The 24506-nt window shown below is 35.1% G+C and overlaps 1 protein-coding gene across 2 annotated transcripts in view; it reads left to right on the forward strand.

Annotated features, from left to right (window-relative positions):
• The first annotated feature begins 15191 nt into the window (after positions 1-15191).
• Ibtk (inhibitor of Bruton tyrosine kinase) overlaps positions 15192-24506 on the forward strand; it is a 79021-nt gene continuing 69706 nt past the window's right edge. For both annotated transcript variants that reach the window (XM_026411476.2, XM_026411484.2), the window contains exons 1-2: positions 15192-16489; positions 22214-22902. In XM_026411476.2, coding sequence (XP_026267261.1) covers positions 22582-22902 — 321 coding nt within the window. In that variant the 5' untranslated portion in view covers positions 15192-16489; positions 22214-22581. The remainder of the gene's footprint in view (positions 16490-22213; positions 22903-24506) is intronic.

The following is a 24506-nucleotide window of genomic DNA, read 5'->3' on the forward strand; positions in this document are numbered from 1 at the left end:
GTGTGTGTGTATATATATATATATATATATATATATATATATATATACACATATGAGATGACTTTTTCTGGTATTTTTTGGTATATATATATATATATATATATACACACACACACACACACACATATGTTTATCTTTATATTTGATATATAAAGATATTTATAAGTATTAAATACTTGTACTATATAAAATATAAATATGAAATATTTATTATTATATATATGATATATACTTTTTTTTTCCAAATAAAGACTTCATTTTCATTTAAAAACCTAAGACTAAAAACAGTCTCCATATTCAAAGCTTTAGTTGTAATCATTGTTGGTTTGAATATTAGGGAGGAAAGATTATGGAACCACAGGATCTTAATCTCACCTTTCATTTCCACCCTCAAATTCCCATATAGAACGTTCTACACAGCTTTGAGGTGTATTATATTGCTCAAAGAAAGAGAAAAATGAGAAGATATATTAATAAATACTTGAGAATTATATATTGATAAACATGTTTATGTTAAAGAATAATATTTTAAATAGGATACAATCATGACCCTCATCCAAATGTAACATGGACATATGCCAAAAATTTTATGTAGTTCATTAATTAATTAATAAGGGCAGTAGTAAGATGTTAGAACTGATTCATAGGAGAATTATTCAAAATCTCTCTCTCTTCTTCTTTTTTATTATCTTAATCTTCCAACTTCCACCATGGGAGACATAGCAAAAAGCTCCTTTAGCAAGAAGCAGATGCTTTAATTCTGGACTTCTAAGTCTCCAGAACTGTAAGGAATACATCTTTATTGCTTATAAATTATCTAGTCTCAGGTATTCTGTTTTAGCAACACAAAATAGACTAAGCTAATCAGCAAAAAAATTAATTTATAAATAAATGCAAAACTTGCTTATTATATGAATGAAGGTAGGTAAATCAGTCATACTTCCATGTGATGAAATTAGTTTGCATGCCTGTGTGCCTGTGAACAGGAGTTACCTGAATTGCTATCACTTACCGACAATTTAATATTCAATAACAATGAAAGCCCCAGTGACCAAATAGAATCAGCTAAACCATATAGCTTTTCGTTGAAATCATGCAGTCATTTCTTTGATCCATTCCAGTCTTCCACAATTTTTATCTATGTTGACCATCATGGAAATAACAGATCAATTTCAGATGCTCCACAAAATCCTATTCAGTCCTCAATTCTATCACAAAAAACCTTCATTTAGAAGTTTTTCCTGATCCCCTCAACTGACTGCATTCTCTCTCATATGTAGTTCCACAATTCCATGGTCTAATCTTCTATGACAATATTTCTCTTTATCATTGGTGATACTTAAGAATCTATCTTATTTCCTATACTAGATTTTAAGTTGTTTTGTTGTGGTTATTGTTTTGATCCTCTACAATGGGGATCAGGGTGCCTATATATGCAATATACTCAATAGATACGTTTTATTGAATTCTATGTAATTCTTGGGTCCATTCAGCTAGTGCTGATTAGCTTTGCTTACCGGTAAGATAACAGTTTCCTACAAAGTAAGATCTGAGGAACTGATCTTTATATAGTATTTTATTCTATGGCAATCATATAAATTAAAGAACTCTAGGCAATGTTTTTGTTAGATCCAATCTATAACCAAATCTATCCCTCTTAAATTACTGTCTCTGGAAACATTTCCACCACTGGATTTGCTAGTCAACTTAGTGAATTAAAGTATTATTTCTGAAAGGGTATTTCAGTGCCTTACTAACCACTAGCTGCATTAATATCAGTATGGAACAATTTCCCAGTTTGATAGATCCCAAAAGAATGGTAGAAAAGGAAGTAGGCTTTTTTTCCCCTTTCTTCTTTTAAACAGGATGAAGAACTAGAACACTTGGAGTTCAGGATGTGCTGGGTCTATAGTTAATAAAAATGAATGAAGTCCCTCAAGGTTATTCTTATGAGATGACTATTTCTGGTATTTTTCCAGTAAAATTAGAAATCTAGAAAAATATTCATTATAAAGCACTAATAAAAGTTTTTAAAACTTTTTTTAAAAAAAGGATGCCTTTTATTTTTTGAAATGCAGTTCAGATCATGGCAATTAGCCAAAAGTTATGGGTTGGTATTACATTGACATCTTCTTTATGTCATTGGGTATATAAATAGAGGAAATTTAAAATAATGCCATCATAATTAGAAATGATTGCATTGGGACCTAGAAACAGTTGGTATCCTTGCATGAAAGACAGTTGGTGTCAATTATTTATGAAGTAAATGGGTCTGAAATTTCAGATTAAATTATCCACAGTTTTGATTCAATTAGCTTTTGATTCAATGCCTATGTCTTAATGACAAAGTTATTCCAGGAAAAGTTGAGTTCTGGAAAAGTTTTACCTAGCTAAGATTCCCCTGAAGGGAGGATGTGAGTCACACTGTACTTACATTGGCAAATAAAACCACAGTGCATGTCTGCTCCCTGTGGATTTTAATTTGCAGCAACAATAAACTGAAAGTAATGGGCCTTAGGTTAAATGGTTGAATATGAGGTTCAAGTCAGAACTAAGAGGTCTTGCTTTGAAAAAAGATAAGGCAAATGTCACAGACCATGTGGTGTGAGAAGCCTATAGAAATGCCTTCCACCCCTTCACATCTAAATAGCCTGATTTTGTCCGCCCCCTCCCATCCCTGTTGCTTTCATGTTTTTAAAAAATATTTAATTGGTTCTCTCAACTCAGGTTGTGCCTTGTACCCTCAGCTGTAGGGGAAAAGAGCAGAAAATATGATCAGGGCAAAATTTTAAGTTGTTAAAGCATGAGTTTCCTGTTGGTGCCTCCTGTTAGGGGGTAGACTTATATCTCCAAATACAGCATTCGTGCTGCTTTTCCCCCTTCGTATATTCATTAATTTCTTCTTCCTTTGTTTTTATTTTTCTTATTCATGTACATTAATATATTCATCCCTAAACAAAAACCTATGGTGAACCTATGGTATTTCTTAATGCACATGCTATTGGCATTTTAAAAATCTCCTTTATTGTTTTACTAGATATAATAATTGGCATTTGGGGTATGATAATTCTTTGAAATGAATCTCTGTGGCAGAATGTACATATATTTCATTTTATTTATTTTATGTGGTGTTGAGGATCGAACTCAGGGCCTTGAATGTGCTAGGCGAGCGCTCTACCGCTGAGCCACAAACCCAGCCCTATATATGTATTTCAAAGTATTATCATCTCTGGGCCTCACACACAAAGCAGTCCTCAGTCCTTGAGCGCACCAACACCCTGCCCTAATTTCATTCCCAGACATTGTCAAAGAAGAACTCTTCAATCTACAATCTCCCTTTTTGAACATTGCAGGAGAACCTTGGGTAAGGTCCACTGCTGGGGGATAGCAGGATGAATAAGAAAATATTCTGGACCTCAAAAAGTTGTTACATCCCAGGGGAAACATATAAGTAAATATAATGCAGGTTAATACATATTATGAAAAAAAGAAAAGCAAATCAGTGACTCTGGAATTTTCATGATGGCTTCTCCGAGGAAAACATGTTTGAGCTAAGTCTTTTAAAAACATTTATAAGTTCAATGAAGGTTTTCATAATCAGAAGAGGTTCAAAGGACATACCAGACTTCAGAGAAATTGTTCAGAAGTTGCAAGCAAATTCATCAAGAATGGTGCATGGAACTGGAGTGAGGAAGATGATTATTGATAAGACAGAATTTGTGGGTGGGAAACCAATAAAGAAGGGTGTCACAGGCCAGGCTGATATGCCTGGAATTTATTCTTAGAAATATGGGGGGATGGGGTGACACAATCAGATCTTTCAGGAAGATGACTCCAGCGAGAATTCTGTTATTGATTGGAAGAAATAAGACTAGAAGCAGGGAACACCATTTTGACGATATTGAAATAATTCGGAAGATAAATTAAAAACACTTCAATATATTTCAATGGGTACTTCAATCAATACAGTAAGGACTACCAATACTCTCTAGCCAAATCCACCAGGAGCATGCCTTTAGTTGAATAAGTTGGTTTTCTTACTAATGGCAATAAGGAAGAACGTTCGTCATAAAGGAACAGGGTGTTTTAATAAGAAGGTGTTAGAAGGAACCTATTTATAGGATCTGAACTTCGGGTGGGTAATTTTGGAGAGAGTCTAAGGAAACAGGGTTTTACTATTATCAAAAAGTGAGGACAAAGGGCTGGGGTTGTGGTTCAGTGGTAGAGTGCTTGCCTTTCTTGCATGAAACCCTGGGTTTGATCCTCAGCACCACATAAAAATAAATAAATAAAAATAAAGATATTTTAAAAAGTGAGGGCAATTATGCATTTGAATATCTCAATACGTCTCATCTAATCTACAGGGAAGGCAAGCTAGAAAGAAGATTTTTCCCCCCTACGGGGGGGTCTCACTGAGTTGCTAAGCGCCTTGCCTTTGCTGAGGCTGGCTTATGAACTTGCCATCCTCCTGTCTCAGCCTTCCAAGCTGTTGGGATTACAGGCGTGCACTACCTAGCCCAGTCAGTGATTGTTTTTTTAATATATTTTTTAAATTGTAGATGGACACAATACCTTTATTTTATTTGTTTTTATTTTTATGTGGTGCCGGAAATTGAACCCAGTGCCTCATGCATGCTAGGCAAGTGCTCCACCACTGAGCCATAACCCCAGCTGGTCCCCTAGTCAGAGACTGATAAAGAAGTAGCAGTCACTCATATTAGCTGGGGTCAGAGATGGTCAATATTTTGGGTATTGCCCAGTGATCTTGTTCCTGACTCCCTTACCAGTGGTTTACATTGTAGGCAGACTTCAAGTGATTGGCCGTGAGGGGAGAAAGATGAAGCTATAGTCAAAAGGCTTTGATTTAGGTGAGGTTTGTTTGTTTTTCAATTTCATGAAGAGAGATATTTTATCAATATAATAAACTGGGGGAAAGCACTGCATAGAGAGTTTAAAGTGAGGGAGGAAAATAACATAATTCTGAAGACATTGGAGATTATGAATTTTGATTAGTGAATTTCACAATTTGATTTTTTTCTATTAATACTTATCAGCTAAGATGCAGGTAAGTAGAGGATATGTATTAGTTATTTCTGGTGTCTGTTTCCCTCTTTCAAGTAACTGCTAATTTCTATTTGCATATCCATGTGATTCTAGGGAAATTATTTCTATTTTTCTATTCTAATGGGGAACATATGGATAAGTTTAAGCTTATTTTATTCTATTTCCCTGACTAGCAGGATGACTTTTCATAGTAGGCACAAGACTAAAAAGACTTTTATTGTGAATACTGGGACATATTTTTGCTTTTTCCTGCTGGATATGAATGCAGAAGGACTTGGTAACAGGCATCTTGAGATCATCAGGGCCTGTCCTGAGAATGAGACCAAACCTGAGAAAAAAAGGCAGAGTGAAAAGACAAAAAGTAACTTGGTCTCATTCCCATCATTTGACCTGCAAGATCAAACTTTATTTGAATCCTGTTTTACCTTGGGACTTTTCAGTCTGACTACTCTACTATCTGAGCAAGTCTAAGATACTCTCACTGTTGTCTGTAACTTTCTCTCACCTAACTAACATAAGAAATGAAGAAGGCTGACTTTCTGATTGATCCAAAGATATGGTTGAAGTGGGCATGTGCAACAAGAAAGATGGCTGAATTAAGATTGTTGGAAAATGTATGGCCAAAATGATGGTGATAGACTCAATAGGCAAAAAAGTACCTTGCCTACTTCCTCTAAAAATTTCCTTTCCTCTATCTTTTCTTGCTAGGGTCAAAGTCTGTACTTTCTATGTTATCATCTAATTTAATTAGATTCAAACAAAAATTAACATTTATCAGAGTACTGTGCTAAATTTTGTGAGAATACAAGTCTAGACTCCTGTTTATAATATAATAGTCAGGCCACATAATTGGGGAATTAGCATGTGCTCACACACACATACACACCACTCACCCATTTGCTTATTAAACACTTTAAGACAAGACAAGGCAAAATATGAGGAAAAGCTCAAGTGACTTTTACGATAGCAAGTGCAATGGGATTTGAGAAGTAGAAGGCAATCTGTTATTCAGCTAATGTGGGGTGATTAGAGGAAGTTCCCCAGGGCTCACTCATCTCTCAGCTAATGTGTTAGTATTAGAGAGGGCAGTGGGCCTACGCTGCCTGATTGAGGTGAGGAATTTTTTACTAGTTCCTGTGTCATTCACCAAGTCATTTAACCTCTTTGAACTTTTATCTTTTTCATTTAACAATATTTTAAAAATTAAAATGATTTAATTGACACATAATAATCATACATACTTATGGGATATAATTCTATCATTTGATATATTTGTACAATGCATAATAATCAAATCAGGGTAATTAGTATTTCTGTCTCATTAAACAGTTAACCATTTCTCTGTGTTGAGAATCTTTTCCACAGAACTCCAGAACTTATTCTTCCTAATTGCACTTTGGTATCTATTAATGTCACTGTATTCCCCTCCTGCTTTCCATCCCTAGCCTCTAGAGACCTATATCCTAATGTCAACTTCCAAGAAATCAAGTATTTTAGCTTGCACATATGAGTGAGAACATGCAGTATTTATCTTTCTGTGCCTGCTTTATATTATTTTACATAATGTTCTTAAGTTTCTCCATGATGCCACAAGGTCCTTTTTTTATGATTGAATAGCATACCATTGTGCATATATACCACATTTCTTTTTAATTAATGGGCACTTTGCTTGATTCCACATCTTGGCTATTGTGAATAGTGCTACAATAAACATGGAAGTTAATGTATCTCTTTCATATGTACTGATTTCATTTCCTTTAGGTATATGCCCAGTATTGGAGTGGTTGGATTATATAGTAGTTATATTTGTGGGGTTTTTTTTTTTTTGAGGATCCTCCACACTTCCACAATGGTCATACTAAATTTATATTCCTCTCCATATCAGAGTTCACCTTTCTCTACTCCTTGCCAGCATTTGTTAATTTTTGTCTTTTTTTTTTTTAGACCGCTTGTATCTGCATGTGTATGTCTTAGTGTCTTCTGTTCTGTTTTATTGGTCTATGTGTTTTTATTTATGTAAAGTACAAAAAACCTTTTTTTAAAAAATTATAGCTCTGAAGCATAATTTGAAGTCAAGTATTGTGATGCCTCCAACATTGTTGTTTTGGCTTAGAGTTGCTTTGAATGTTCTGGGTCTTTATTCTTCCAAATTAATTTTAGGACTCATTTTCTATTTCTGTGAAGAATATCATTGGTATTCTGACAGACATTTCATCAAATTTGTATATTGCTTTTGGTAATATGGCCATTTTTACTAATATTAATCTTCCTATCCATGAACATAGAAAGCCTTTTCCATCTTCTAATGACTTTTTCAATTTCTTTCTTCAGTCTTCTACACTTTTCAATATAGAAGTCTTTTTCCTTTTTGGGGAGATTTTTTTTCCCCCAGGTATTTTATTTTACTTTTTGAGGCTATAATAAATGGGATTTTCCCCCTGATTTCTTTCTCAGTAGATGTATTATTGGTGTTTAGGAAAGCTACTGATTTATACATGTTGGTTTTGCAACTTGTTACTTTGCTGATTTTTTAAATTAGCTCTGTCTTCTGGTGGAGTTTTGTGGATCTTTTAAGTAAAGGTTTATATAATCTGGAAACAAGTGATATTTTAATTTCTTCCTTTTCTATTTTTATTCCTTTCATTTTCTTCTCTTGCCTAATTACTCTAGCTAGAATTTCTAGTACTATATTAAATAGAAGAACAAGAGTAGAACTACTTTACCTGTTCTGGATTTTGAAGGGAATGCTTTCAGTTTTTTATCATTCACTATGATGATGGTTTTGGGCTTGTCATATATATAATTTATGGTGTTGAGGCAAGTTCCTTCTATCTCTGGTTTCTTTAGTGTTTTTATGATGATTGAGTGCTGAATTTTGTTGAAGGCTTTCTCTGTAGTCTATTGAAATTATTATGTGATTTTTGTAGTTAATCTATTTATGTGATGAATGTCATTTATTTCTGATTGTTTTAAAAAGTTGGTATATATCTTGCTGAGAGAGAGAGAGAGAGAGAGAGAGAGAGAGAGAGAGAGAGAGGGAGAGAGAGAGGTGTTAAAATATCCTATTGTGATTATGGTATTGTCTATTTATCCTTTTAGTTCAGTCAATTTCTGATTCATGTATTTTGAAGTTTAATTATCAGGCACATACATATTTATGATTAGGCATACCCACATTATTTCATCCTGAAGAATTGACACTTTATCATGACACAATATACCTCTTTATCTCTGATGATACTTTGTCTTAAACTCTTTTCATTTTTGCTATTATAGTAACTAGTTCAGCTTTATAATGCTAATGATATATCTTTTAAAATATATTTACATTTTTTGGGTACTACAGATTGAATCCAGGAGTGCTTTACCACTGAGCTACTTGCCAGCCCTTTTTTATTTTTTAAGACAGGGTTTCACTGTTACTGAGGCTGGCCTTGAACTTGCAATCCTCCTGCCTCAGCCTCCCAAGTTGCTGGAATCATGGGCATGCTCCACTGTACTGGGAAATCTGTTTATTTTCTATATATTTTTATTTATTGATTGATTGTGTACCAGGAATTGAACTCAGGGCACTCAATCACTGAGCCACATCCCCAGCCCTATTCTGTATTTTATTTAGAGACAGAGTCTCACTGAGTTGCTTAGTGCCTTGCTTTTTACTAAGGCTAGTTTTGAACTCTGGATTCTCCTGCCTCAGCCTCTGGAGCCGCTGTGATTACAAGTGTGTGCCATCATGCCAAGCTCTCTATATTTAAAGTGAGTCTCTTTAGACAACATACACTTGGGTCTTTTATTCAAATTATCATTCATTATACCTAGGAGTATTCGCATTTCAGCACAAAAAGCACAAAAATAGACCATGAAAAGATGCTTGTTTATACTATGAGAGCTGAAAAAAAAAAAAAAAAGGCAGAACATCACTCTGTTTACTTTGTGCTGGGAATGTGCTGGGCAGGGTTGCTTTGGGCAATTCAGATTTTTTGCTCTTTCGCACATGACCCTGAGTCATGGTGAAAGACCGTATTGATTTTGGGGGTCACAAATATGTTTTAGCAAGTAGAATTTGCAAATATGGAATTTGTGACTAGAGGACCTCCTGTAGTTCTTCAAATGTTTCTATTTCTCATGTTATTCCCTCTTTCCTGAAATTTCAAGTCTCTATTTGGGAACATTCCCTTCAGGCTAAAGAACTTTCTTCAGATCATTTCTTACGTGGCAGTTTTCATTGTAACTAATTTCTTTAGTTTTTGTTTCTATGAAAATATCTTCATCATGGCTTCATTACTGAAGGATGTTTTCTCAGTTGAAGACAAGGTGACAATAAGTCCTCATAGTTCACAATGTATCTGTGATGGTTCAAGTTATTAATCCTTTTGTGTAATACTTCATTTTTGTTTCAATGCTTTCAGTTTCTATTTTTGGTTTTCAGCAATTTGGGTAAGATTTGTGTAGGCATAATTAACTTTGTATTTTTCTAAGCTAAGGTTTACTGAGCTTCTTTAGGTCTTTCAGGATTTGGGCTTTGCTTGGTGATTCTTGTTTTTTTTGCTCATCTGTGTTTTTTATATTTAGAAAAAAAATAGTTTATAGAGAAGGTTGTATCTATTGCATGTTCTCCTTGAGGGCAGGAAAAAGACCTGCTGCTGCTTTCTGAATATGTGTCTCCCTTCAGGAATATGAATATGGGATGGAACATACAGACAAAAGGAAGAGCTAGTACCTATTGTTCTTGATATAAGTGTTTCCTGATTATTTTAAGTTTTACCAGTCACATGGGCGCTTGTCCTATCTGTTAAACTCAAGAGCCTATATTCTAAATAGAGAGAGAAACCACTGGTGCTATTGTGGGATGAGGAATGAGGAAGCTTAATTGTCTTACCTGCTCCTGCTGTGATCCCTTATAGTTTGGACTCTTTCTTGCTACCTCTGGATGTAAAAGATTCTTTGTGCTTTACTGTTTATTTATTTTTTGGTAACACCCTTTTCTTCTGTTGTTTAGGGCTTTTACTCCTTTCTTGATATCTAGCCTCTTATCTTTCAAGGACTCCTTATAGGTTTTGGATGATAAGTGCCTTATCTTCTTTTTTACCAATGCATTTATGGGATTAACTATTTAAAGTATTTCTTTTCTGCCAGTTCTACAGATTTGTGCCATGAAGAAGACTCCAGTGTATATCGAACATTTTTCTTCTCTTTTCTCCTCCTCCTCCTTCCTCTCTCTTTCTTCCAACTGGTATTATATTGTATTCGATTACTTAGCTAAGTAGACAGAGTAGACAAGCAACACTACATAAGATGGTGTGGGAAAAGAACACTACACATTGTCAGTCAGTAAAGAGGAGAGTTTTGGGAATTCAGAGTGATTTGATTATAATAGAATGAGGCATACTTAGTTGATAGGACTGATTTCTCACAAAATTTTACTTGTTTCATGCAGGCTCAGAATTCGCCTTGAATTTCTCCAGTATTAGCCTTGAATTTCTTAAATTTCTTAGTGAACTATGCTTTTAAGAACATACAGTTCTAAAATTATATTCAAACACTGCCACCTTGTGGGTCATCCCTGGTGTCTCCCCATCACACCGTTCAAACACTTGGAAATGGTCCATTCAGAAAATTTTGGGTTATGTTAAACAAATGTTAAGAGCTTTACATGTATTCTATCATTTAAACTTTTAAAGAACTTAATGAAAGAAGTAATATTAATCCGCTTTCAGAGTTGAGCACATTAGGCCTAAAGTAGTTATGTAACTTGCCAGAGTGAGTTATAATAGGAGTAAAAGTTTGTAATCAGGCAATTTGTCTCCAGAGTCTTTGTTTTTACTGGACCCATATAAAAAACTAATAGTTTTTTTTTAAAAGTGTGGCACATAAGTTATAGAAGTAGAATAATGTGAAGGGAATGTTGTTAGGAAAAGCCATTACAGAAGGCTTACAGATTTGTGAGGAGGTGGCCTTTTTGGAGGGAGGATTTGAAGGATAGTCACTATATAGGAAGAATGTAGCTGAAACCATATCCTCCAGTTCCAAGAATACAAAAATAGTCTATTGCTTAATTTCTATCTTTCGCGTTCTGTAGTTTTCATTGCAGATGTCTTTCACCTCTTTCGTTATGTTGATTCTCAAGTATTTTATTTTATTTTTTGAGGCTATTGTAAATGGGGTAGTTTTCCTCATTTCCCTTTCAGATGATTTGTCACTGATATACAGAAATGCCTTTAATATATAGGCGTTGATTTTGTATCCTGCTACTTTGATGAATTCATTTTCTAGTTCTAGAAGTTTTCTGGTAGAATTTTTTGGGTCTTCTAGGTATAGAATCATGTTGTTGGCAAATAGTGCTAATTTGAGTTCTTCTTTTCTTATCCATATTCCTTTCATTTCTTTCCTTTAATTGCTCTGGGCAGTGTTTCAAGAACTAAGTTAAATAGAAGTGGTGAAAGAGGGCATCCCTGCCTTGTTCCAGTTTTTAGAGGGAATGCTTTCAATTTTTCTCCATTTAGAATCATATTGGCCTGGGGCTTAGCATAGATAACTTTTACAATGTTGAGATATGTTCCTGTTGTCCCTAGTTTTTCTAGTGTTTTGAACATGAAGCGGTGCTCTATTTCATTGAATGCTTTTTCTGCACCTATTGAAATGATCATATAGTTCTTATCTTTCAGTTTATTGATGTGATGAATTACATTTATTTATTTATTTATTTATTTAAGAATTTTAATATTTATTTTTTAGTTTTCGGCAGACACAACATCTTTGTTTGTATGTGGTGCTGAGGATCGAACCCGGGCCGCACGCACGCCAGGCAAGCACGCTACCACTTGAGCCACATCCCCAGCCCGAATTACATTTATTGATTTCTGTATGTCGAACTAAACTTGCATCCCTAGGATGAACCCCACTTATGGAAAGATCTCCCTTGTTCTTGGATAGGCAGAATTAATATTGTCAAAATAACCATACTACCAAAAGCACTATACAGATTTAATGCAATTCCAATCAAAATCTCAATGACATTTCTCATAGAAATAGAAAAAGCAGTCATGAAATTCATTTGGAAAAATAAGAGACCTAGAATAGCTACAGCAATCCTTAGCAAGAAGAGTGAAACAGGTGGCATTACTATGCCAGATCTTAAACTATACTCCAGAGCAATAGTAACAAAAACAGCATGGCTTTGGCACCAAAATAGACTGGTAGACCAATAATAAAGAATAGAGTACATAGAAACTTACCCACATAATTACACAGAAACTAACCCACATAATTACAGTTATCTTATATTAGACAAAGGTGCCAAAAACACACATTGGAGAAAAGACAGCCTCTTCAACAAATGGTGCTGGGAAAACTGGAAATCCATATGCAACAAAATGAAATTAAACTCCTATCTCTCACCATGCACAAAACTCAACTCAAAATGTATCAAGAACCTAGGAATTAAACCAGAGACACTGCACCTATTAGAAGAAAAAGTAGGCCCAAATCTGCATTCTGTTGGATTAGGCCCCTACTTCCTTAATAAGATGTCTATAACACAAGAATTAAAATCAAGAATCAGTAAATGGATGGATTAAAAATAAAAACTTCTCAGAAAAAGAAACAATCAGTGAGGTGAATAGAGAGCCTACATCTTGGGAGCAATTTTTTACCATTCACACATCAGATAGAGCATTAATCTCTAGGGCATATAAAGGACTCAAAAAGCTAAATACAAAAAAACACAAATAGCCCAATCAATAAATGGGCCAAGAAACTGAACAGACACCTCTCTGAGATGAAATACAATCAATCAACAAATATATAAAAAAAATGTTCAACATCTCTAGTAATTAGAAATGCAAATCACAACTACTCTAAGATTTCATCTCTTCCAGTCAGAATGACAGCTATTATGAAGACAAACTACAATAAGTGTTGGTGAAGATATGGGGGAAAAGGCACACTCATACATTGCTGGTGGGACTGCAAATTGGTGCAGCCATTATGGAAAACAGTACAGGGGATTCCTTAGAAAGTTGGGAATGGAACGACCGTTTGACCCAGCTTCCCACTCCTTGGTCTATACACAAAGGACTTAAAAACAGTATACTACAGGGACATAGCCACACCAAAGTCTGTAGCAGCACAATTCACAATAGCTAAATTGTGGAACCAATCTAGATGTCCTTCAGTAGATGAATGGATAAAAAAATGTGGTATATATACACAGTGGAATATTAGTCAGCAATAAAAAAGAATAAAATCATGGCATTTGCAGGTAAATGGATGGAGTTAGAGAATATAATGCTAAGTAAAGTTAGCCAATTCCCTAAAACCAAGTGCTGAATGTTTTCTCTGATATAAGGAGGCTGATTCATAGTGGGGTTGGGAGGGTGAGCAGGGAGGATTAAATGAACTCTAGATAGGGCAAAGGGGTGAAAGGGGAAGGCAGAGGGCATGGGGGTAAAAAAGATGGTGGAATGAGATGGATATCATTACCCTAAATACATGTATGAAAACATAAATTGTGTGAACATACTTTACAACCAGAGGTATGAAAAATTGTGCTCTATATGTGTAATGTGAATTGTAATGCATTCTGCTGTCATATATAACAAATTAGAATAAAAAATGTTTAACAAAAAATAGAATAGCCTATTGTTAAAACTATCTTTGTCTCTCTGCGTGCCATACCCTGTCTTCTTTGGGGGAATTACTCCTTATTCTGTTTCATTCATATGAATTCAGAGATTGTTAATCATGATATACTTGACTCTTCATTTAATCCACGCCAATAGGAATACATTAGGCTTTTGGAATTTTTGTGCTTGAGGCAGATGCCTCAATGCTACTTTCTCTAACGGCCAAAGCTAAGATGTCCTTCAGGAAGTCACAGCCAGCAAGTATTCTCTTGTGAAAGACCATCTGAAGAAGAAATTAAACAATAAGCTCTCAGGCATTTCTAAGAGGTCAGTTATACTGCTGACCCCGTTCTTGTAGAACCTAATCAGGTTTGGATTTCTATCTATTGGGGCAGCTGTGTAATTCCTTACCCATGCAACTTGAAAGACAGCCCAATCATATAATAAGGAAGTAGCGTTTTTGATTATGAAGAGTAGTGTTTGAAAAAATATGGCATCTATGGAGTTTATTGCAGATGCTATGTGATTTAATTTTCTGTTCCACTCCCAATGCCTAGATTATTCTTATAATTGTCTTTTCTCAATCACCACAATCTTCCAAAGCCATCTCTAATTTTATTTCTTCTGTTAGTCTAATCTATAAATTCTAGTCAATTATTTTTCCAAACTTTGACTTTTCAATCACCCAAGTAACAATTATTGCAGTGAAAATTACAAAACAGAAAATGACAGAAATTAAAAATTACCCATTCTTACACTACACAGAATTAATCATGGTTGTGGTTATATTTTAACCCATTCAATCCCTTATGTGTAAACACATTTAAAAAAATGACCAATTTTTATTTCTTCTCTCCTAACCACAACTACATTTTTTATTCAGCTGTATTTCATTTGTAGTTTCCTTATTATTTCAATACTCTGCACTGCAAATAACAATACCTTTGAAAGGTATTGAAAAGCACCTTATTTTACAGGGAAAATAGGAGCAATTCCACATTTCTTGGCCTCAGATGTTCTTTATTTCCTCATTTACCTAGTTATCTCCTGATCATTCTTCTGATATTAATTCATGTGATATGTCTTTGGAACGTCAGATAAAATCTATCATGGTATATTCTTTGACATACTTGTAAAAGTTGCAATTTATTTTTATGTTAGGATTATCTGAGTCTATTTGATCATTATTGGATCCTCAGTGCTTATAAGTGTCTGAAACTTCGCAATTTTTAAGTGAAGGATGCTTGGAATCATTAAGCTGCTAAGAAAATATTTATAAAAGTAGCAATGTTTAGGAAGTGTTATTGTGTGCTAGGCACTCTGCTAAGTGCTATATATTTCTATAATTGCATTTTTACTATCTCAAAATGCATCAATGTTCTCACTCTGCAAATGAGGAAATTGAGATTTCAGAAAAATCAATTAACTTGCTCAGATACAAATAAGAGACAGATAAACGTTTTGAACTCAGATCAATGCTTTTATTTACATCTTTAGCTTTGTTCGCCAGTACTGGCTTCTTTATTCGTGAGTTTGAAGTCAGCATATACAGCTTACTTTCAAAATCACTGTTTTTACATTACAGATTGGTTTTTGTTATATGCCAAAGTAGTAAGTAGGGGAGCAAAGAAACGACAGACTTTGTACTGGGAGAAGCAGGAGAGCTGGATCCCAATTAGTCTCCCTTCCTTCTTCACTAACTAGCTTGTGTAGGTTTGGGCTAGTAACTTGGCCTCCCACAAAGGTTACAAAGTAGGAAGTAAGAAGACATCTAGTCCAACTGCTTTTAATAGATGAGATTAAGAGGCTTGTACAATACACAACGTGGCAGAGGTTCAGCTAAATGCTGACGTCTATTGTTTGAGTCATACTACCCCTCCTTGAACAAATATTTACTGAGTGCCTACTGTATTAGGCACTAGGCAGAAGTATTTTTACCATTCGATATTGATTATTGGCTGTCTTTCCTAATACTTCTCACTAAGCAACTTTAAAAACAGCCCTTAGATTCAGAGTTATATGGGGGAAAAACTTCCTGTAAGCCTGGCGTTAGGCACAGGGTGGCATGACCCAAGTCAGCAGCTGGTCGTGCTAGTGGCGATCTAGGAAGGGAGTGACGCCTTCTGACTCTGGGATAATCCGGGTGTACCAGAGGGTCAGCGTGGTTAGGCTGTCTTCCAGAGACGACGCCTTTGGTTTTCCACTGACCCACACTGCTAATGTTACACGAGGAAACTCCACTTTGCGTGCGATCAGATGCCCAAGGCACGCGGCCAGGTCTCCCCGCATCTTCGCTACCCCGGGTTTGTCTTCCGTATTGAGCTGCCGGGAAAGCGACGTTTCTATATGAGCAACAGCTGACCTCGAGAGGAACACTTCCTCATCGCTGCTGGCCTAGAATCCACCCCGACGGACTTTCGCCACTCTCGGCCAGCCCGCAGCCCCAAGGCCGGCAGGGTCAAGCAACTCCGGGACGCCAGGCAAAGGCCACAGTTGGGTGCTGCCACGCTAGGCCTTCTGGGCAGGCACCAGCCAATGGCCGTAAGGCATACATGAGCCCCAGCCAATCAACACCCATCTTGTTCCTGGGTCCCGCCCGCTCGGGCCCTTTCTCCCAGCCCTCCTCCCGGTGCCCGTAGTCGCGGCTGTAGCTGCAGCCGCCTCCAGAGCCGACCGGGGTCTGGGGACCGGCACCTCCTGGCGCCGTTTAGTTTCTCCTACTGCCTTCACTGAGGATGAGTTCCTGTGTTGCTGTGCGTCCACCCCGCGGAGACCACCGGCGCAGTTTCATCTAGCGACTGGTGAGGGAGGGCTCCGCGCGGCCCGACGCTGTTCAGCGGGCTGAGGTGACGGCGTCCCGCCAGTCACTCGGCCGTGGGAGAGCTCTCGCCTCTCAGAGGGTGCGGGTGACCGCGGACGCTGGTGGCGCGAGTCGACCACGGGGAGGTTACTCCGCGCCCCAGAGGCCGCTGAGGTTCTTGTGAACTAGCGCGGGCCGACCCAGTGGCCCTCTGCCGTCTCCTCTCCACCGCCCCCCTCAGCTAATGAATGGCCTGTTCAGGCCACTTGCTACGTTGCATTTCTGCCTGACACGCCCTCCAACATTGTTGCATTCCCAGTGTCACTTCTCTTTAAACCCGGGATTGGAAACCATTCCTGGTGGCGCCCTTGGCCCCTTTACCCCCTTCGTGGAGTTCCAAAGTTTGAGTCCACTCTGGAGACTGTCGGAGAGCAGGTCGTGAAGTTAGGTGGGAATTGACAACTATGTTAAAAAAGGAACAGCGGCTTGTTTGAGAAGTGCGGAAGACAGTGCTCTTATTAGCTTTCAGGTTCTAGAAGCGTTGTTGTTCTGATACGAAATAGAGAACGCCCGTCACAGGCCATCCTTGTCGCTTGTTTTCCAACATAGTTCTAGAACTTAAGTTATGTTATCCCGACGCTATGTTTTTCAGGAAGCTGAGGTTGAGTAGCACCTTCTTTCGTATGCTTGGAATTGGGGCATTTGAAATTGAAAATTCATCAGAAGTAATGAAAGGATGTTACTTTTATGAGTGGGTAGTGTTTCTCTGCTTATATTGTGCAAGCATTGGCTTTTTTTTTTTTTTATCATTTCCCTTTTTTACTATTTTGGATTCCTTGATTTTTGTTTCAAAATCTGGAGTAAGGTAGGTGAGGACAGAAAGAATGTTTTCTAAAAATAAAAAAAAAATCACAAAACAGATATTCAAAAAACTTTAGTCAACAAAAGATGAAAAATGGCTGTGTTCTATTAAAAAATTGACAAATATTAGAGACTTTCAGTATGCTAAGTTCTGTGTAAGGCACTTACTACATTTTTAATTTAAAATGCTTCTGGACTATAAATTCAGCACTCTACATGTGAATGTATCTTTAAACTAAAGAAACTCAGTTTACTTGATTAACTATTATAAATGATACAAAACTAATTTGCCATCATCAAGAGGGGCATAATTCTTTGCCACATTTAGAGATGTGCTTGCCCCCTAATATTTGGGCGATTTCTGTATTGCAAAACTAGATAATGCACTGATGAAGTATTGAACTGAAGTTTCCAGATCTTGTACCCAGAGAATATTTGAGAAAACTGTAGAATAAAATAAAATTTTAAAAATCTGAATTACTAATTTGCTAAATTGTGTCTGTATTTTAAAAGCTAATTTTAGGGTCAACAGAAAATGTTTTAAATTCTTTGATTATGAGTCAGTAATCGGCAGCTTATAACATTTATTTATATGTATACAAATTTATTGGGAGAATATTTTGGTTTTAAAGAGCACTTTAAACCAGTAAGCCTGCTTATTGAACGTATTTTGTGAGAAATAAGTATAGCATTTCTCCCCTCCTTTCCCTTAAGATAAGCTTAAAATCTTTATGTACATATGAATTTGTCATTAAACAGATATGCATTTGAATTCCAACTCCCTAATTATTGGTAGTATGATTTTAGTTACTTATTCAACATCTCTGATACATAATTTCTACACTTAGCAGACAGTTTATTATTATCATTTCACAAATGAAGAAATTGAGGGTTAGGGAGCTTAACATACTTGCCCAGGGTTTTGCATGTAGCAACCCAATACATACAACCCAAAATTGGGATAGTTTTTTCGTACTGCACTATACTACTTTTTATTGAAGAATTCTCTTTCACTGCATTTTGATAGAGCAGCTTGATAGGGTGAAATAGGCAGTATGTAGAGTGTTCATTTTCTTTCGGTGTGATTTTTGGATAGACTACTTATTTCTCCTTGTAAAATGAAGGTAGTCATATTTATAGGGGCAATGATGAGGCTGAAATGAGGATCATTTAATATAAATAAAGCTGTGAACGTGTTCATATGAAAGCTCGAAGTATTATGTTTATAAGCCATGAGGAAGTGTTAACCTTATAAAGATTTGGGTGAAAAGCATTCCAATCAAAAAGAACTTTCATATAGTTACGCCATTTTGTCATCTTGCTTACCAGATGCGTGATTTGTCACATTTAATTTTTAAAACCAAGTTAGAAGTTAAATAGTTGTTTTCTCCTTACAAATGAACTGAAGTTTCAAGAAATTAAGTTATGTGCCCATGGTTTCTCATCTAGTTAGTGTTGAACCTAGTTGCTAGCTTAGGTATTCTGAATTTGATATGCTGTATGATCCCCAGATCTAACTGAAATTTCTTGAGGTCCTGAGGCTATTTTTAACACATGAGATATGAGTATTGGTTCATTTTGGTCTTGGATATGTTAGGGAATAGCATGATCTGACTAATGTTTTAGGAAGTTAACTGAGCTGTTAAACAAGGATAAGAAACTTTGTGAGCCATTGTTCAGGGCTCACTTTCAACTGGCTAAAACCTTTGTGGTAGACCAGTATTCAAGGTTCAACAATTGCCTCCTAACTCAATTTTCCTTCAACACTTGATCATGTGATAATAAATTTTCACCTTTAATGTTATTTGTTTTTTGCTTAGGTTTGTTTTATTTTTCTGATTTCCAAAATATTTGCCTGTAACTCCTCCTCTTAGTTGGCCTATCATCCAAGCCAGAAACCTGGGTGTTATCACCACACCTTGTCAACTCAAGATTCTATTTATATCTTTGAATTGCCTGCTTTCTTTATCCCCATGGAAAAACACATGAAGCTGTTCAAAATCTGACCCATCCTTGTATATATTAGGACTCAGTCTTTTCTGACTTTTGAATTATTTGGAATTTTTAGAATGGACTAAGATGATTTTAGTCTTTTATGTGTACCATTCTGCTTTGAGAAATAATCCCTCCTAAAGTTTATCAGGCAAACACATACTCATCTTTAAAAATTTATTTATATACCTATAGGAAATCTTTCCTGTATTCCTCTTCTCCACTCTTCATTCATATGTCACTTATTTTATTTGACCACAGGTTTATAATATATGTTTTTTTACTTGTTTAAATAGAAAGGGTCTCCTCTATCAAACTATGACCCATTGATGGTAGGAATTGTGTAATAGATAATGAATTTTGTTCACTCAATAGTAAAATAGCTATATACTCATCTAAATATTATCCCTGAAACATTTTTTATATAAAATATTTATGCCTTGTTTATTTTTGTATTTCTAATGTTACCTGTGGATACACTGGAGAAAGTAGTGGATTGTAACAGAAATAGCATGGATTTGTCATTAAACAGATATGCATTGAATACCAACTCCATAATTATTGATAGTATGATTTGGGTTACTTATTAAACATCTCTATTCATAATTTCTAGCATGTATTAGGTATTTAATAAGTATTTATCTGCTTCCTTACTCTTCAAAAAGCATTTTTTTATAACACATAGATAAGATTTACAATAGGTATTAGGAATATGGACCTGGAATTCTGGAGAAATGTGTGAGCAGGAGAAATTCAGGGATTAGAAGCATACTGGGTAGAATTAAAAAGAGAACTAAGGATTAAACATTGAGAGAAGCTGAGGTTTTGAAGGTCAGGGTAGAGGACAGTATCCTAGGAAGAAGTAGGTGGGAGAGATTCCATGCTTATTTGTTTGGCTCACTTCCTCCCCTTTTAGGATCCTTTTCTAGACTCCTGAAGAGAATGACCAATGTGATTCTGCAACCTGTACACTCAGAAAAAAAAGAAATTATACCCCATTTGATTCAAATGTATGATATGCAAGATCGTTGTACTGTCATGTGTAACTAATAAAAATAAATAAATAAATTTTAAAAAAGACTTAAAAGCAGAGAAAGCAAATAAGATGAAAACTGAAACTATCTAAAAGTATTTGGCTATTTGGAGGTTATTAGTAACTTTTTATGAAGTATGATTTCATTGGGGAATTTTGCAGGTAGCAGTGATATTGAAACTCAAACATGAATTTTTACCTTTTTGTTACTGAAGTATTTATAATAGTGAAAGTCACCATTTGTTGAAGACATGTTTAGTGCCAGGCATTATGATAGGCAGTTTACTTATTTTTCAGATGAAGAATAAAGAATTGGGAGAGATTATATAATTTTTAGTGTTACATAACTAGTAACAGCCCACTTTCTTATATTTAAATTCAAATATGTAAGACTCTAGGACACCCTAACCTCTGATTATTTTTGTTTTTATATTCATAGTATTGTCTATATACTTCTCTCTACATAAGGATATATAGATATGATAGTGTGGTATGATTATTTTAATATTCCTTTTTTCCCTTTTCAAATGTTGAAAGTATATAAAGTAACAAATGAGAGAACTCTCTTCTGTTCTATCCTAATTCTTTTGGGGTTTGAGGGATTCATCAATCAATATATCCTTTCAGGTGTTATGTGTACACTGAAAGTATAAAGATGGTGGGGTTTTAGAGCCTCAAAAGAGTGAAATTAACTACATATGACTTTTGACATATGTCATTCTTTTCTGTTTTAACATGCTAAACTACTTGAGGCTTTGGTTCCTTTTTCTTTGTGTCATATTTGGTCCAATCAACATTTAAGGGGGGGATGATTTTTATAAGGACTATATTGAGTTTAAAAACATAGAAAAAGACCTGGAATTAGAGTTCAGTACTTTCATTTCCAGATGAGGAATCAGAATAGTTAAGAACAGAACACTAGTTAAATCTCAGACTTCTGACTCTTCATGTGATTTGAAGTGAGAGTGGAAACATAGATTTGGAATGTTTCATATTTGTATCTGATGCATAGAAATTTCCCCTTTACATATATAAATTCATGTGTGTATCTCTGAGTAGTCTTATATCTCTTTTTTCCTGCTCCCAAAGACTATATATTAAGGATTTTCTCCTAGTTGTCTTTGAACTTTTTTATGTAGTTTTTAAACTATTGAATTTATTCATTTTTGTTTTATGACTTTGGACTTCATATCATACTTAGGCCTTTGTACTTTGCATTTATAAAAAAAACAGTCTCATGTTTTCACCTAGTGCTTTTATGATTTCATTTTTGTTTCTCTTTATGGCATCTAGAATTTATATTGGCATAAGGTAAAAAGTGTCTTAAATATTTTTTTTCCCAGATAGCTATCTCATTGTCCTAATACTCTTATTTATCTTCTGTAGTGTAGGACCTTTCAGGAAGAGAAAATAATGTTATCAATGTGCATAATGCCTGCCACTTGGTAAAAACTGAATAACTGATAGTATTGGTTGTTGTTGTGATGTGGTGATGATGATAATGATACAGCTTTGGAGGTAAAGGTTTTGGAGGAGATTACCATAAAGGTGGTAGATTTAAATGTGTTTATAGATTCTGGGGAACATAACTTGTAAGAACATAAAAATATTGGAGAGAAAGAATTAAGGTTCTTGAAGGCGAGGTCAACTCCAAGTACAGACATAGAGGTTAACCTTAACTATGAGAGTGGAAAAAAAGGAGGTAAGTATACAGATATGAAAAGTCTTTTTTAAAAATGCAAATTAAGGGAATTTAAATGTGGAGGTAGTTGTAAAGTACTTCAAGAGAATGACCAACAGATTTTGTATTTTTACCTTTCCTTTTTCCTTCTCTTATAGGTCACCCTCGCAATTATGGATATTTAAAAGGATCAGACAGTGTGGAGGGGGAGTTCCCCTCCTCACTCCCCCTTGGTGCTTGACTCTAGGAATAATTTATAAACTGTGGAATTTTTTTTAAATGAAGAACTTGTATTTGATATGAACTTTATAGTTATTTATAACTTTTTCTGACTTAAGTGCCAAAAAGATTATACAAAGATACATATAGTTTTATACTGTTGCCACGAGGATTTAAACTATAATCCTAAAGGGGTCATTTATTTTCTTTCTTCTTGGAAATCATCTTCGTGTCCTGGCTTTTTCATTTTTAATAATTAGTCTTCAGTGACTATTCTGAACGAGTAAGCAGTGTAAAAACAATTAGGATGAATTCTCCCATTCCTGACTGCACGTCAAAATGTCAGTCTCTGAAGCATGCTTTGGATGTCCTTTCTGTTGTAACAAAGGGAACTGAAAAGCAGATTAAGGCTTTTCTCTCCAGTCATTGTTACAATGCTACAACTATCAAAGATGCCTTTGGCAGGAATGCTCTTCACCTTGTTTCTTCCTGTGGAAAGAAAGGAGTATTAGATTGGCTTATTGAGAAAGGAGTGGATCCACTGGTAAAAGACAAAGAGTCTGGCTGGACAGCATTGCACAGAAGCATTTTTTATGGACATATTGATTGTGTTTGGTCTCTCTTGAAGGTAAGTGTCATTTGTTTATTTAAAACCATTATTAGTCAAGGTGTATGTTTTTTCATCCATCCCACTTTCTAAGAAATATTTTTCATTTTTTTTACCACTTGTTTATCTCTGATACAATTCCTCTCTGAAATTAAAATCCCTTATATCTTTTTTAAAAATTTACACTTCTTACAGATATTAAAATTTTATGGATTATTTTACATAAAATTTTAAACATCAAAATTTATGAGATGTAAGGAATTATTGGCCAATTTGTGTATATCAAGTATTTTTTTGAAGTAACTCCCACTTTGTGATTTAGTCAATACTCTTGTTGTTAAAAGAAAAACTATAGAAAAAACAAATTTAATAGTGTTTATTTGAGCAAAAAAATGAATCATGAATCAGACAGCACTTAGAACTAGAGAAATCTAGAGTGCTCTGATGCAGTAGTATTGCCAGTGAGTTTTATAGGCTAATGCAGAAGATAGAGAAACTACATTTTATTGGTCATAATGGAAAGACTCTGATTAGAAGCTAGTTGGTAGTTTCTGATTGGTAATGTATCTAGTTTCATTTTACTGTTTTTATTGACTTTGACTTGCTTACATTGGAACTTATATTAGAGTTACCCCAGTCCAATGGCATCCCAAGTAAATTATTTTTAATGATATCTTCTGGTATCTAAAAAAATATGGTTTACTCTTAAGTAATTAAGGGCATTGGTTGTGAACATCACTTAGGGACTGTGTTTTTGAGTAATATGTTCATTTCTTGTTTAACTGAGATAAAATGTTTATATTTCTTAAAAATATGGATAGTTAAAATCATTTTAATTTTATGAAATTTGCCAGTTTTGTAGATGAAGTCTAGGTTTGTTGTGTAAATTACCAAATAATGAAGTATTTTGAGGCACACCCCAATGTTATTTCCCTGTCCAAAACTCACAATTAGAAGTCATGAATTATAAATTTAACAATTTTGTTTTATGTAGACATTTTGTCATGTTTTCACAGGCCCTAGAAAAGAATAGCTCCTGTCCTTAAGCAACTTGTAGTCAGATTAGGAAGCTTTAGTCTCTTCATCTCATTTTGAGTTTTAAAAATTATTTACATGGTAGCTTTTATGTGGTAATATTTTCTGGTCAAAATGTTTTTAATATATATTAATAGTAAAGTATTCCTTCTTTGTATCTAAATTGGCTAGGCCCACTACTTAACTGAATCTCATTAGCTAATTTCCTGAACCTTGGACCTCAGTTTTATCTATAAAAAAGAGAATAAGTAATAGTAAATAGTAATAGTACCTTCCTTGTTTTTTCCCTAGGGAGCATCAGTAAAGAAAAACTTAATTCTTAAGTTTATTGATAATATAGTAAATTCCTCTTATATCTAAAATCTTTGACTGTTGACTTAATTATCTTATTATAATCTCTTTTTACAGGGAAAACTAGGTTAGTAAGAGTTAAAAAGCATCAATCAGCTTTGCTCTTTTTCTTACCTGTAAAACCTTGACTTTTTTTCTGTTCTTTGCTGGAATATTGGATAGCTTTCCTTGGATTTTCTATTATCCAAGGGTTTGCCATTCATGTGTCAGGATTTGAAGCTTTAGTTTGAAATGGTTGT

Source organism: Urocitellus parryii, chromosome 8 (assembly GCF_045843805.1).
Source record: "Urocitellus parryii isolate mUroPar1 chromosome 8, mUroPar1.hap1, whole genome shotgun sequence".
NCBI classification, from domain to species: Eukaryota; Metazoa; Chordata; class Mammalia; order Rodentia; family Sciuridae; genus Urocitellus; species Urocitellus parryii.